General features: G+C 41.5%; 1 protein-coding gene across 1 annotated transcript in view; it reads right to left on the bottom strand.

The window, feature by feature from the left end:
• The window catches only part of SPON1 (spondin 1), a 280,785-nt gene that overhangs the window by 189,554 nt on the left and 74,024 nt on the right, over positions 1–17,207 (bottom strand). Inside the window, exon 3 of the mRNA XM_069965794.1 lies at positions 8,073–8,206. Coding sequence (XP_069821895.1) covers positions 8,073–8,206 — 134 coding nt within the window. The remainder of the gene's footprint in view (positions 1–8,072; positions 8,207–17,207) is intronic.

The following is a 17,207-nucleotide window of genomic DNA, read 5'->3' as shown; positions in this document are numbered from 1 at the left end:
CTCTCACCATACGGTGACTGGATAATACCACTATACTGGCACCAAATAAAAGCTACTATATAAAGACCAATATTCTCTCAGAACAGTGACAATAGAACACAGGTGTCACACTCCAGCCCTCCAGCTGTTACAGAACTACAAATCCCATCATGACTGGACAGCTAAAGCATGATGAGAATTGTAGTTTTGCAACACCTGGAGGGACGGGTTTGACACCCCTAATACTGAGGTAGATCCCAGCTTTATAAAGGTTCTGCAGACCTTATAAGTGATTATAGTGCAATTACATCCTGTCACTCACAGTAGGCGTCTTCTCTGCATGAAGAGATGTCCACTTTTCCTTTTCTTCTCCATCTGGCTCTGGCCATCATGAAGGCTTCTCTGGCCATGACTCATCTCCACGGGATCTGCCAGACAGACATTTTAGGCTACTTGCTCCAGCAACATCCTCATCTATACATCCCCCCAAAGAGAATAGCCCCCCCTGCTGTACATCCCCCCTATATAACCCCCCCGTACATTCCCGCATATAGAATAGGCCCCCCCCTGCATCCCCCCACATAGACTAGCTCCCCTGCATCCCCCTCCCATATAGAATAGCCACCCTGCATCCCCCCTCATATAGAATAGCCCCCCCCTGCTTCCCCCATATAGAATAGCCCCCCTGTATCCCCCTCCCATATCGAACAGCCCCCCTGCATCTCCTCTCATATAGAATAGCCCCCTGCATTCCCCCCATATAAAACAGCCCCCCTGCATCCCCCTCCCATATAGAATAGCCCCCCTGCATCCCCCTCCCATATAGAATAGCCTCCCTGCATCCGCCTCCTATATAGAATAGCCCCCTTGCATCCCCCTCCCATATAGAAGAGCCCCCCTGCATCCCACTCCCATATAGAATAGCCCCCCTGCATCCCCCCCATATAGAATAGCCCCCCTGCATCCCCCTCCAATATACAATAGCCCCCTACATCCCCCTCATATAGAATGGCCCCCCTGAATCCCCCTCCAATATAGAATAGCCCCCCTGCATCCCCCTCATATAGAATAGCCCCCTGCATTCCCCCCATATAGAACAGCCCCTCTGCATCCCCATCCCATATAGAATAGCCCCCCTGCATCCCCCTCCCATATAGAATAGCCTCCCTGCATGCCCCTCCTATATAGAATAGCCCCCTTGCATCCCCCTCCCATATAGAAGAGCCCCCCTGCATCCCACTCCCATATAGAATAGCCCCCCTGCATCCCCCATATAGAATAGCCCCCCCTGCATCCCCCTCCAATATACAATAGCCCCCTACATCCCCCTCCCATATAGAATAGCCCCCCTGCATCGCCCTCCAATATAGAATAGCCCCCCTACATCCCCCTCCTATATAGAATAGCCCCTCCTGCATCCCCCTCCAATATACAATAGCCCCCTACATCCCCCTCCCATATAAAATAGCCCCCCTGCATCGCCCCATATAGAATAGCCCCCCTGCATCCCTCCATATAGAATAGCCCCCCTGAATCCCACTCCCATATAGAACAGCCCCCCTGCATCCCCCTCATATAGAATAGCACCCTGCATTCCCCCCCATATAGAAAAGCCCCCCTGCATCCCCCTCCCATATAGAATAGCCCATCTGCATCCCACTCACATATAGAATAGCCCCCTGCATCCCCCTCCCATATAGAATAGCCCCCCTGCATCCCCCTCCCATATAGAATAGCCCCCCTGCATCCCCCTCCCATATAGAATAGCCCCCTGCATCCCGCTCCCATATAGAATAGCCCCCCTGCATCCCCCTCCCATATAGAATAGCCCCCCTGCATCCCGCTCCCATATAGAATAGCCCCCCTGCATCCCTCCCATATAGAATAGTCCCCCCCCCCTGCATCCCCCTTTAATATACAATAGCTCCCTACATCCCCCTCATATAGAATGGCCCCCATGCACCCCCCTCCAATATACAATAGCTCCTACATCCCCCTCCCATATAGAATAGCCCCCCTACATCCCCCTCCCATATAGAATAGCCTTCCCTGCATCCCCCTCCAATATACAATAGCCCCCTACATCCCCCTCCCATATAGAATAGCCCCCTACATCCCCCTCCAATATAGAATAGCCCCCCTGCATGCCCTCCCTGTGTGGCCACATGTGAAGGGGTTAAAAAAAAAAAAAAAAAAAAACATTCTCACCTCACCTCTTTCCCAGCAGCTTCTTCCTCTGGATCTTCGGTGCACAGCATCTTCTTCCTGCTGCAGCAGCGTGGTGGCGGCCACTCTCCTCTCTCTCCTCCAGGTCCTCAGCGCCTATAAAATAGCCCCCCTGCATCGCCCCATATAGAATAGCCCCCCTGCATCCCTCCATATAGAATAGCCCCCCTGAATCCCACTCCCATATAGAACAGCCCCCCTGCATCCCCCTCATATAGAATAGCACCCTGCATTCCCCCCCATATAGAAAAGCCCCTCTGCATCCCCCTCCCATATAGAATAGCCCATCTGCATCCCACTCACATATAGAATAGCCCCCTGCATCCCCCTCCCATATAGAATAGCCCCCCTGCATCCCCCTCCCATATAGAATAGCCCCCCTGCATCCCCCTCCCATATAGAATAGCCCCCTGCATCCCGCTCCCATATAGAATAGCCCCCCTGCATCCCCCTCCCATATAGAATAGCCTCCCTGCATCCCGCTCCCATATAGAATAGCCCCCTGCATCCCCCTCCCATATAGAATAGCCCCCCTGCATCCCGCTCCCATATAGAATAGCCCCCCTGCATCCCTCCCATATAGAATAGCCCCCCCCTGCATCCCCCTTTAATATACAATAGCTCCCTACATCCCCCTCATATAGAATGGCCCCCATGCACCCCCCTCCAATATACAATAGCTCCTACATCCCCCTCCCATATAGAATAGCTCCCCTACATCCCCCTCCCATATAGAATAGCCTTCCCTGCATCCCCCTCCAATATACAATAGCCCCCTACATCCCCCTCCCATATAGAATAGCCCCCTACATCCCCCTCCAATATAGAATAGCCCCCCTGCATGCCCTCCCTGTGTGGCCACATGTGACGGGGTTAAAAAAAAAAAAAAAAAAAACATTCTCACCTCACCTCTTTCCCAGCAGCTTCTTCCTCTGGATCTTCGGTGCACAGCATCTTCTTCCTGCTGCAGCAGCGTGGCGGCGGCCACTCTCCTCTCTCTCCTCCAGGTCCTCAGCGGCGCGTCAGGGAAGTGACATCACCGCTGGGGGCCTGGTGGAGGTGGTTGCAGACGTGCCTGCGTGTGGCACGTCTGCGGCCCTCGGCACTTGGGGGGGAGACACGCCACCACAGGCGGGGCGGAGACACACCACTGCAGCCCCCTCTCACCACCACAACCCTCTCACCTCGGCCCGGCTGGCCCGCTCTTGACGTGCTTCTCCATTCAACGAGGGGCCGCTGGATTGAAGGAGCTCGTCAGGAACTGCGGTGGCAGCGGTGATTCCCCCCCTCCCCCATTATGCAGCCCGGGCGCCCCAGGGACTGGTGATCTGGCCAGCCCAGCTGGCATTTGCCTGCCTTGCCAGATTACCAGTCCGGGCCTGCTCATATTAATGTATACAAATTGGAATACTATTTTAGGGTAGCTTCACACGTACCGTATCGCAGCTGATTTTCTGCTGCGCATCCGCAGCAGATTTGACTGAATGAATGAACACAGCGTTAAATCCGCACTGTAAAATCAGCTGCGGATCTGCTGCAGATCCGCAGCATGTTTGATGGTGCAGATTTGATGCTGTGTTCATTCATTTAGCCAAATCTGCTGCAGATGCGCAGCAGAAAATCAGCTGCGATACGGTACGTGTGAAGCTACCCAAAAAGTAGGCTATAACGGAAGCCATGAAGAAGTGGTTGATGACAAACTGTCCAAAGTTGTGGCCACTATTGGCCTTGTTTTATCCCTTGTCATTACAATGACTTATAGGGCCACTTAATATGGTGGATTTGGTGGTTTCCTAACAGGAGCTGCCCCTTGGCTGGGTCCTTCCCGGCTAGTCCTGTGTTTTGAGACTCTTCAATGAGGCGCCATGGGCTCCTCTTTTGCAGTAGCAATTGTTCTAGATGGAGCAATCATCGACCACAGCTGACTGCTGTTAAAACCAACTCCAATAATCCTTAAAGCTGCTGTGCTGCAAACATATGGTACATAGGGTCAGGGGTTGATAACACTCTTTATTTTACCATAAAATGAAAATTCATTGGTATAGAAAAGATATCAGCACCAAAAAGTATCAAAAGTGAAGAAAACAATGATGCTACAATTTGCTGTAATCAATACTAACAAGCTTTGCAATATACAAGGAAATGATGAGCAATTGTGGAAAACAGAGGACAAAATGAACATCTTGAAGAATTTAAGGATTTTTTTTTCCAAAAAAACTGCAGCCAAACCCTTTCCCAGATGATTCTACTTTCCAAGATATTTGCTGAATGTCTACAATTAGCATCGGGTTTTGAATAAGTATTTTATGTTGTTAACAAGTGCAGTATCATAGGATTATTATCAGTTAGTTATAGGTAGACATAACAATATTATAATACTAACAAAGGCTTGTGCACTTTACCATATTAATGCTCCAAGTATAGGGCCTTACTGTAGTTCACACCTTAAAAGGGTACTCCGCCTGGGGGATTTTTTTTCTGTATGGCCGGGGAGAAGGTGGCTGAGGGCAATGACGTCCACTCACCTCTTCGGTTCCAGCGGCGGGTCCAGTATTGCGGCGCTCCTGGTCCCCGCTGTCTGGCTGCTTCCTGGTGTCTGATGCGGGCTTGAGACGTGACATTTCAAATCCGCTCAGCCTGACTTGACTTAAGGCGCTTTTACACAATGCAATTATCGGCCGTATTTGGCTGATTAACGACCATTATGGCTGATGATCGATTCATGCAATAAAAGACAACTCATCCCCTCTTACGACTCGAGCGGGGAACGAGGAGCAAGCGAACACTGACCTGACTGGTCAGCGCTCGCTTGCTTATAAAGATTGCCCTGTGTAATAGGGGCTTTACTCTGAGTGGCAAGTTTAGGTGCACATACCATATAACATAGTATACTGCCACTATGGTAAACAAAGTCAACAAGGAGTCATCCTATATAGAGTGTCTATCTTATAATATAGGTGTCTTTCTATGTGGCAGATGGGCATTTGTTTTGGCACAGCTGTTATGGCTGCAGTTACACCCCTGAAGCCATTCATACATACACCTGTGCCATCCTAACCAGAAGTCCCCCAGGTGCCAGATGTACAATCGGTGGAATTATTTCCTCCACTTCTCAGTATCTAAGGATGTACAAGAGTTTAATGAGTCTTACTCTACACCATGAACCCGTTGGCCTTCAAATGGTTCCAGGAGCATTTCCCAATGAAAAGTAATTTTATGTTAATTATATTTTCTTAGAATGATTCTGAAAATATGATAATCATTTCCCGTACCTGTGATAATAATAATCTCTTTATCCATTAGATGATTACATTCAGTATAATTATGGGGTGCGACAAGTTCTTTTATTCCATTTAGAACCATTCTACAGCAAGTACGCTACTCAGCTCCATAACATAATCATCTGATCTGCTGTTAATCAGTGTAATTTCCAGTCTGTTTCCAGATATATTGTGGAGTGTTATATCTAACCATCTACTTAAATATCGGTAAATTCTATTTAATAATTAGGAGGCATAAATAAAACATTGTGTGGGAACAAACATCGATTCCTTGTTGGCTGATGTACTGTAGCATTCCCTTGGCAACAAGTTAAAATTTTATTGGAAACATGTTGAAAAACATTTAGCGAGAGGTGACTTGTGAAGATATATGCCTATTGGTGGTGCTGGCGGGGGGGGGGGGGGGGGGGTGTCTCCTACTTGGGACTGGACCCCCTCTATTAGCAACTGGTATTTAAATTACCACCTTGTAACACATTTCGGGCGAATTATCGTTCCGTGTAAACGTAGCATAAGTCTCATCTGTCTCATCTGTTGCTCATCTGCACAAATGGAAATCCTTCAACATGCATTCGCTCAGTCAAAAAAACCTGCATGCAATGTTTTTTGATATGGCACCTGCAGGCCAGATGGTAAATATGTTGGGAGCTGCATAAGTGGAAACAAGCCCTGCACAATACAAGTTACTCCTCCGGATCAGCTGAGGATGTTGATTTAAAAATAAATTATTAAAAATTACAAGCCCATGATTGAACAATTGCAGGATTCCAAAATAATAATAATATGCAAAATCTATAATAGATTTAAATGGCCACTAACTTTGTAAAAATCAATTGTTCAAGCAGACATAAAATTATTGAAATATATTATGAGTGTAAAAAGCTTCTTTTTCTACTTATCAGTTAACTCATCAGTTACTCTGAAAAACTGCTAAAATTCTATTTTTAGGGATGATCAACTCAGCAGGAGATAAGGTTACATGCTGCCCATAGAAGTTTATAGAGAGGGTGGAGGCTTGAGTGACAAACAGGCAAAGAGAAGTTGCTAAATGCTTCAGAGACAGATTTTAGTTATTTTGTCCCAGTCAGGTTTATTGCAAAACTTCTGACTCTAGGCAGGCAAATTGTAAACCACATGGAAGAAATTATGGAGATTGCAGCCAAACGGAAAAAACAAAGGACTTTTGATGTTGTCATTTGTCACTTTGATTTATGATTTAAAAGAGGAGTAATCATGAATATTCTGATTATTCCTCTTCTCTGTTCTCTGAATATCTGACAATATCAGCAAAGTCCTATTAAACATCTGTTTGTGAAATAAAGCAGGCGCATGGAGACAGCTGCTCCAGACTGGGAAATGCCATCCAGCTGTCTGACATGTGCATTAACAGTGCTTTTCATTTGCTTAAGGCAAGAGACAGAGGATGGTGCCGTTGTAGGGTTTTATTGCGTGCAAGTATAAACACATACTATTAATTCTAGGGACCCATAGAAAACAAATGGCTGCCGCTAACAAGTGAGTGCAAAATGAATAGAGGATGCTATTTCTGATGAACATCTGGAGACCAGACGTGGCTTCAATGACCATTTTCATATCCAGTTTTCTATCCCTCATAACGTATTGTGAAATTCTGCATTATTAGTTATCAGGCATAGAAATTAGTCAATCCCACTTGGGGCTACTTGGTTTATGAACTTTAAGAAACAAGACTGTTGGATCTCTTAGGCTGATTGATAATCTAATGCTAGGTTCGCATCATGATTTTGCTATCCGTTTGATGTATACACTCTATGTGGAAAAAAAAAACGTATGGTAAAAACGGATGCTGTTGTATGCCATACATTTTGATCAGTTTTTGATCAGTTTTCGATTGACTTACATCATTAAAAAATGGGTCAATACGGATGCGTTTTTTTTTTACATTTTGTAACGTACACAGAAATGTGGTTGACCACGTTTTTCTGTACATTTTCCAAAACGGATACAGTAAAATTGATTACAAAATCGTGAACCTAGCCTAACGATTAAATAACCAACGAGAAATCATTGGTTGTTTAATAGAATTTAGACCTATTTTTATCGTTGATCGTTTGCAAATCGTTCGCTTGTAATAAGACGTCATTCGGTCGTTTGCAGTAGCGGCAAACGCAGTGGCGATGACAGGATGAATTCAATAACGGTCATATGTAACGAACATCGTTCCGTGTAATTGGGTGAATAATTTCAGGTCATTTGCCATAGCGGTTGTTAGAGTTCATTTATTGTTAATCGTCGAAAAATCGCTCCGTGCAATAGTACCCTAACTCTTATTTTACAAGGGGGAAATGGCTTATATAGTCCAATCTGTCCAAGAAATCATACTAACTTCCAATAATCCCAGTTAAGAACAAGAGGATGAAGCTTAGAATCAGTGATGCAATAAGACCTTATGGGAAAGTGACCGCAGAAATGGCAGACCTCTTGGTTATGGATGCTGAAAACCAATGCAGATACTGTACAGACTGTTTCAAAATAGTGAGCACATAATGTAGAGTATATTTGACAGTTTTAGGACTTATCATCATACAATAAATAAATAATACTCACTTGAGTATTACACAGCCTGTACCAATAGCGGGAGCTGTCCAGAAGACTTGTATCCTTGTTCTTCGCCTTGGCGTACTTTCTGTGACTGCTACAGGGCAGTTGCTCATGAATTGAGTATCTTCATCATCTATTATCTGCAAATTAAGATTTGTGATTAATTCCATACAGACAGTAGACTGGATTATCAGTGACCAGTAACAATATATCTATATATAATTGTGGGAAGTCCACTGCTATTATTGCTGTACATGTTAATGGGTATATTCTGCTCACCTCAATAAAAATTGCGTTTAATCTCTTGCTGACTGTTATAGACATAGTACTCTAGTATAGGGATTACACTACTTTCATCACCATTTGCCATTCTTATTTGAATTATGGTATATTTAATAACCAGGTGCAAACATAGAAGTCATAGGACCCAAAATGAAAGGGCTTATATAGATACAATAAGACAATTCATAAAATGATAAAAACCTGCCTAGTAGGGAGCCTAGGGCATTTGAGTTTATACAGCTACTATTTAATTTATTGGGAAGTGTGAAAATCTCTATGCCACAGGTGTCAAACTGTTGTCCGCCAACTGTTGCAAAACTACAATTACCAACATACCTGGACAGCCAAAGCTTTGATGATAGGAATTGAAGTTTTTCAACAGTTGGAGGACCAGAAATTTGACACCCCTGCTCTATGTAGTAAGCTCACCCTAGTGGTAGCTGCAGGAAAATCCGATAAGGTTGGGTTTACTTCTATTATAAAAAAGGGAGGGGGGGGGGACGGATCGAAATGGATTTTTTTTTTTTTAACAGACACAAAAATAGTGTTGACTTTGTTTTTCTGTCTGTTAAAAGTAACCAATTTCAAACGGATATGATGAACGGATTGCAAAAACACAGTGTGAACCCAGCCTAACAAAGCAGGAGAAGTAGTTCAGCCTTCTAACCACCTCAATATATAAATGGTACAATACGGTTAATGATAGTGTAGAACAATTACTTAATGATCCACTCCAGATGTCAGGTATGCCGTAGACTAGAAAAAAATCTTTTATGCCAAACCAGAGAAATAGTTGTAGCTCCTGGAGTCCACTGTGTTCCTCATTACTAACCAGTGACCAAATCAATAGAGAATAGAATTCTCAGGCATTCACTCCTTCTCCAATATGTTCAGAGGATGCTACAACAATGTGAAATCTGTATTTTTATGAAGGTTGTCAGTGTGTCACTTTCAAAAATGACATTTTCATGATTCAGTTTTGTAAATTTATCACTAGAATTTCCATTTTGGAAGACTATGTAAAATATTGAGCATATGGATCATAAGAGGGTAGAAAACACAGCTTTTTATTCCATTTTCCAGGCAATAATTTATTTACATTGCAAAAAATTACCCTATAATTAGATATTTACTTGTAAGCGGCAGGTGTTCTCAGAAATTTATCAAAAGTAGCAACAGAATGAGAATTCTACAATTATTTGCTTAACTTAATAACTTTCATTTCTATTAATTACTTGGATGACACTGACCCAAGCTGCAGTAGGAAACAGTTCCAAAATATTCTCTGAAAGCCTAAACTTAAGCAATATTATGATTGTTATGTGGCGCATATATATACATAGGAACACTCCTACACTGTGTTACAGCTATTGCAGCGCCTGAGGGGGAAGAGTATAACACAAAGATACTATTTTTGGTGTTCTTAGAATCCCTATATCGTGCTCCATCCTCTTGAGGCCTTTGATAGGGATGAGCGAACTTTTGAAAAGTTTGGTTCGGTTCGATCCCCAAACTTTCCTAAAGTTCTGGTTCTGACGAACAAACCGAAAAGTAACCTTGCAATAACGGCTGAATAATTGCAGCTACAATAGTGGGAGTGTGATAGGGTATAGTTTCGTGTGGTTGCAGTTGGTATTACAATGAAAAAAGTAGAAAAAATCAAAGTGCAAAAATAGTGGAAAAAAAAAATAGCCGGCAAATCGGCAATGATGCCGTGCCGACTCCCCTAATGGTTAATATATTTAATTAATAGAACGTATTTTCGTTGTAATAAAGTCACTTTCGTTGTTCAATAATTTAATTAAAACGATTCCATCATTGTGCAATTAAATATACTGTTAAAATAAATATATATATAAATAAATCTATTTTTATATATATATATATTTATTTTTTTACAGTATATTTAATTGCACAAGTATGGATTTGTTTAAATTAAATTATTGAACAACAAAATTAATTTTATTACAACGAAAATGTGTTTTATTAATTAAATATTAATTATTACAGGAAGCTCTATTAAGCCGTTAATTCATATATCCGGTAATAGAGCAAACTGTAATAATTAATACTTTATTTTAATTAAAACATGAAATGTTTCTTCTAATTATGCAATCACAATAGCATTATTAGAAGAAACATTTTGAATCATATGTGCGCTCAGCGCACATATAATTAGCGGGTCCGCAGCACAGTGACTTCATTGTGCTGCGGACCAGCGAAGAGGACACATGGGGGTGAGTATACAGCTCTCCCCACCCCCTCCCCAGAACTGCGCCCATCCCAGCAAGGAAGGGGGGGGTCACTTAACCCCTTCCTTGCTGGGATGGGTGCAGTCTGACATCAGTCTGGCCCCCAAGGGGTTAAGGGGGATGCAATGCATCCTCCCTTAACCCCTTGGGGGCCAGAATGTAAGCAGCGATCTGGAAAGATGCTGCATACTGTAAGGAGCACAACACCGCTCACAATTATTTTTGGTGTTGGGTTGGGTGTTGCTCCTGTTTGTGTGTTTTTTCTTTGTTTCTCCCTTTTTGTTTTTCAGATATCGGTATCCAGTGGATTATGTCAGATTCGGTGGACTACGACGATGACCAGCGGTTGTTTTAATTTTTTTTTAAATAAAATGGTCAATGAGGGGTGTGGGGGTGTTTTTATTTGAATAAAAAAAAATTTCACTCGTGTCTTGTCTTTATTTCTTTACTTTATAGACTTAGTAGTGGAAGCCGTCTAATAGACGGAATCCATTACTAAGTCGGGGCCTAGTGTTAGCCGGTATAAAATGGCTAACACTAACCCCCCCCATTATTAACCCAGTACCCAATGCCACCAGGGGTACTGGGAAGAGCCGGGTGCCCCGACTTCGTAATGGATTCCGTCTATTAGACGGCTTCCACTACTAAGTCTATAAAGTAAAGAAATAAAGACAAGACACAAGTGAATTTTTTTTTATTCAAATAAAAACACCCCCACACCTCATTGACCATTTTATAAAAAAAAACAAAAAAACAGCCGCTGGTCATCATCGTAGTCCACCGAATCCGTCGTAAAAACAAAAAGGGAGAAACACACAAAAAACACACAAACGAGAGCACAACACCCATCATTGTGAGCGGTGTTGTGCTCCTTACAGTATGCAGCATCTTTACAGATCGCTGCTTACATTTTGGCCCCCAAGGGGTTAAAGGAGGATGCATTGCATTCCCCTTAACCCTTTGGGGGCCAGACTGATGTCAGACTGCACCCATCCCAGCAAGGAAGGGGTTAAGTGACCCCCCTTCCCTGCTGGGATGGGTGCAGTGCAGGGGAGGGGGTGGGGAGAGCTGTATACTCACCCCCATGTGTCCTCTTCGCTGGTCCGCAGCACAATGAAGTCACTGTACTGCGGACCCGCTAATTATATGTGCGCTGAGTCGATCAGCTGATCAGCTGAGCGCACATATGATTCAAAATGTTTCTTCTAATAATGCTATTGTGATTGCATAATTAGAAGAAACATTTGATGTTTTAATTAAAGTAAAGTATTAATTATTACAGTTTGCTCTATTACCGGCAATATGAATTAATGGCTTAATAGAGCTTCCTGTAATAATTAATATTTAATTAATAAAACACATTTTCATTGTAATAAAATTAATTTTGTTGTTCAATAGTTTAATTTAAACAAATCCATACTTGTGCAATTAAATATACTGTAAAAAAAATATATATATATATAAGTATACATTTATTTATATATATATATTTATTTTAACAGTATATTTAATTGAACAATGATGGAATCGTTTTAATTAAATTATTGAACAACGAAAGTGACTTTATTACAACGAAAATACGTTCTATTAACTAAATATATTAACCATTAGGGGAGTCGGCATTACTGCAGAGGATCGCTAACCCCGTAATGCCGATTCCTCTAATACTGTTTCCCTGCTTTCCCAGATGCATTCCAGAGGTGTTTGCATCACTTTTTAAAGATGTCTTTGATTTTATTTGTTATTGTTATTTTAACCAGATTCGTTACGAACTTTCTCAAAGTTCGGTTCGGTGACGAACCAAACTTTTTGCAAAGTTCGTAACGAATCTGGTTCGTTACGGTTCGTTTCGCTCATCCTTAGCCTTTACTAAACACAACATAGTGTTTGTTACTTTCTATACTACTATTGTTATATATTATTTATTATACATAACAGTTATTCATGGGCTATGGGCTATGGTATTGCAGGTCAATCTCATTCTATTAACCGAGCTATTATACCAAACATAGCCAAGAGTGGCACTATGGCAGAAAGGAGTGGCACTCTGAAAGAAAAAGCAATATTTTTTTAGTTTCATAAATCTTAGTATAATATAGTGTCCTCCTCCTGTTGGACATGTAACTCCAGCACTAGCACCTAAAGGCTATGTTCACACTACGTAAAAGTACGGCCGGTGTTGCCATCGGCAACAAAGGCCGTACTTTATGCGGATTGAAACATTGCCTTATCTGCTATTTTCGTAAAATCACAGCCGTAGTACAATGGCAGTGATTATTACGAGAATATGCGTTGGATTGCTGTTTATGGGATCCCGGCCATTAAGCTTAAGAAGTTTACAGAACTTATCTCAAATATACTGGTCAAGAGAACTGAGAACAAAGTAGTCAACAAGGAAAATACAGAGAGAATATAAGAGCCTTGTTGTATGCAGAACGTGAAAGCTTCTCACAAAATCTGGTCAAGCAGCTGTGGCTAGTGAGGCTACCAAGTACTACATCCCCCAGCTGGGAACTGTAGAAACATATAGGAACTGACTACAAGTAACAGGTGTATCCTGTTGGGAGCCAACCAATGAAGCGGCTTGTGCTCCTTTGGAGAAGACTTTTACAAGGGATTATGGGCAAATTAACCTTTTTTTGTTTGGCTAAGAAGCCAACATAAAGTAAGTGCTGTATGTGTTGTATAAAATTAAGAAATGTACGACAGAGCTAAAATCGGTACTGTATTGGGAAGATACCTGCATTCTTCTGTTGCAAGTGTTGAACAAAAGTAAAGGAGCAATTTATATCACTGTTAATCTGGTGCCCATTTTTCGCACCTACCATCATCCTCTATACTTTACCAGTCCTTTACTGCACACCACAGCAGACCTGCTACAGCCAATACTGTGGTTAGAGAACACCTGGGGGACCCCTCATGCCCGTGACAACTGTGACAAGGCTGGACAAAAAAGCTTGCTTACAGGTTCCTCATTCTATTGTATCCAGCACTAGCAGCATTCAACACGGCTGTCAGATGCACCCTGTTCTGTTGAGTTGAGTGTTGTATAACCACTTAAAGGAGTTTATCTAAAGAATATGACAGTAGTTAAGCCGGCTATGTTATACATGGAGTCGCCAGGACTGCCCCAACTGAAACGAGATTCTTAGTGGATCTATGGACACCTACAGTCTATGAGATCTGTAGAGCATATAGATATAGAAAGGGGTTGTCTTAGTGAAACATGGCTGCTTCCTAACAAAAATATCATCAAACATGTCAACGGGTTGTGTTTGTGTTAATACAGTGCTATTCACTTCAATAAAGACCACCAAATAAAAGGTGTGAGGCTGATTTTTGAAGAAAGCTATGTCAAAGAATCATTGCCAAGATTACCAAAGCAGCCGGACAAACTGTTCTATGCTTCTTCCATAAGACAAGTAAATGGGCAACACTTTCAAAATCTCAGCCACCTCATCACACCCAGGTAGGACAAGGTCGTCAGTGATCTGTTCTAAAGATTGGTTTATCAGACCATTATGGAATATTCTATAGATGAGAATATCCTGTTAATTTTATATTGTCCAAAGAATATAGCCCCCCAAAAAAGTGACAAATTTAGCTCCGCTACATTTTTACGTTCAATCTGCTGTCTTTAACTTTACATGGAGAACTGTATTGCAGAAGTTCCCTGGTCAGGTTTGGAAAAAATGTTAACTAGCATATTGCTGAATTTGATGATCTTATGGTCTTTATCAGAGCAATTGGTCCAGATGTCGGAGACTAATAATCCCATGTAATTTTTTGCCTCATTTGCCAGTCTATTACATCTGTAAAAGGTTGAATTATACTGTAAAAAGCATGGCATCTCTCTCCAAATCATATGGTAATATATGAGCATTGGTATGGGCACTATGAAAACCGGCATCCTCATCATGATGTTCTGTATACTGATTGTATGAAAAATATCAAATGACATCCGCAAATGAGCTCCTCATAAATATGTAGAGAGGCATTAGAATCAAATAGGCTATTACCCGCAGCCATTTCCACATGGAAGCCTAGTGTGCAGGGACTTGCCTTTTAAACAGGATCTTTTTTTTTCTTCAAATTGTCTGTAATGGTGTGTATTACGTTCTGGCTTGTGTTCATATCCCAAGGAGGAGTCATTATGGCAAGCATTAAAACCACAGCGAACGAAGGGAGGGCAGCAAGGAAAAGGATTAGTTTGCCTGAGGGTTTTATAAATCTTTAGTTACGGCTCTAAGAGGTGAAACTATAGAACAGCGGTTTGTGCTCAGGATCTCTTCCAAAATGTGACAATCTACGTCCCCTTTGGTGATTTATAGAACCACTAATATTTTATTAAGTTACCGTAGCCGAGAATATCAATCGCTCATTTTAAGAGCGCTCTAGCCTGTGCTGAGAGGATGATGGATTCTGTTTTAATTTATGTTTGCTTTGTTTATATGGCAAGGTTGTTTTCTCACATTTTAGCTTTTACTAGTTTTGTAATGTTATTATGGCAAAATGTGTTTTTTTGTTTTTTTTTTTGGGGGGGGGGGGATTTTGGGAGTTATGATGGGTCCATCAAAGCTTTGTTAGCATGATTAAATTGGCAATATCTTTTCTGGAAAATTCTCCTGGATGTTAATAAATAGGAACACAAAATAATGATGTGCATGGACTCACAAGGTCAGGAATCTAGCAACATGGCCAGCAAAGGAGCACAGAACCCTAAAGAGCCTACAATATGGACTCCATAATAGTTATAGTTAGCAAATTGTGACTTTATTCAGACCACAAATACGATAATATTTCCACTAAAGAGCTAATCTCGAGCATAGACAAATATGCCAATGTCATAGTTTAATTAATTGATTACATTAATCATTATAATCATGTGTCCACAATTCAAATCAATCAAAATTATAGTGTACACATCCATAAAATAGGGGCATACAGTGTACAAGTATATCACTAAAGCTCATGAAATCAATGAGATCAAAGATGTAATAATCCATCACACGATCAAAAATGTGTCCATTTATAAGCAAGTGTATAAAATACATTAAGGAATTGCTCATATAATGCACAGGTGAAAAAATGAAGTATAACTGTGCCAGTGGTGTAGGAATAGGTCTCAGGTAAGCATAGGAACATGTGTATTAAGCAAACAAAATAAGTGTATCAAGTGCGAGTACAGTATATGAAAAAACAAAGTGGTCATGATAGGGACAGGGGAAGGAAAATAAATGACATCTATTTATTGTAAGTAAGAACATAAGATGCAATATAAATGCTAGCAATGTATCTGTCTGTCGGTTGTAAACTGCTGTCTGTATCTACAAATAAAGAATACACTGCTGGACTATTCCTTGTTTCAACACAGTTGGGCAAATCAATTAGAAAATAGCTCTGCAAGCATCTTGTATCTATAATGCTGGACCACAGTTTATTGTTAGGTGCATACATTACATTAGCCTTATGTCAAAACCGCATCCTATGACCTGCAGCGCAGCAGAGAACCAATCATATGGACAGAGTCTAGGATATGAGGTATATGACACCTAAGGAAAATAAAGAGGCACACTAAATACCCCAGATCATGACTGTAATGAGTAATGTAACCACCTGCACTTTTATTTAAACCATGGTATTCACACATTTGTAGAAGGATAGAAATGAAGCGGCACTCACCACTGTATACATGCAAAAATTCAGTGCTTGTTTATTCGTCCACAAATGGCAAGCATATTTTCTTTAGCAGGTAAGATGCCAACACTTCATGATGATAACAGGTGACAGCTGTTTCGCTTTACTAAGCTTCTACAGACCTCACACATTCACACATTCACACATTTGTCTAATGTCTATGCTTGAGAAAGTCTTGAGCAAGTCATGAATGAATGGAAGTGCTGTCTTTTTTCCATCTTTATAGATTAAAGAGTCACTGTCATTATCAATAACTTTTGATATGTCAGTGACACCTGCTGGGATACAAAGATACATCCTGGGAGAGAGGGTGCAGGGTCATCCTTTGCTCACTAATTCCAGAACTTTAGCCCCCGTTATACTTTATAAGACTAAAGTGTCAGAATTAGCGAAACCCATTGCAATCAATAATTTTTTTAATGAATTGTAACAGCCACAGCAATACCATAACAGTGCTGGCCAATGTGCTCACAACAACCCAAACAAGTCAACCAAATCCCTGATGAGATTAAAGTGCCTCAAATATAATTCACCTTCTCCTTCAGACTGACTGAGTTTCACCTGCTAACATGGCTTCTACAAGTGCCACACAACTAATTCTTTGTAGTGAGTAGGCCATGATGAAGACTTCCACACATATAATTATGTGATGTGGAATTTGTTAAAGGGGAAATCTGGGCAAAATAATTTTAATATATGTTATTGCCCAACAAAAGTTATGAACATTACTAATAGACAATTATTATGGGAAACTCACCTATAGTGCATTTTCCCTGCAATTGCTACAGCATGGCGTGTTCAGGTCTCTGTAAAGTTGGTGATGTCACGTCACATAAACTGCCGACTCCTGCTGCTTCAGTCTGTCCCACCGCTGCAGCAGGTGTCGTCAGTTTATGTAACGTGACATCAC

This window comes from Dendropsophus ebraccatus, chromosome 4 (genome assembly GCF_027789765.1).
Source record: "Dendropsophus ebraccatus isolate aDenEbr1 chromosome 4, aDenEbr1.pat, whole genome shotgun sequence".
Classification (NCBI taxonomy): domain Eukaryota; kingdom Metazoa; phylum Chordata; class Amphibia; order Anura; family Hylidae; genus Dendropsophus; species Dendropsophus ebraccatus.
This window is presented reverse-complemented; position numbering and strand designations above follow the sequence as displayed.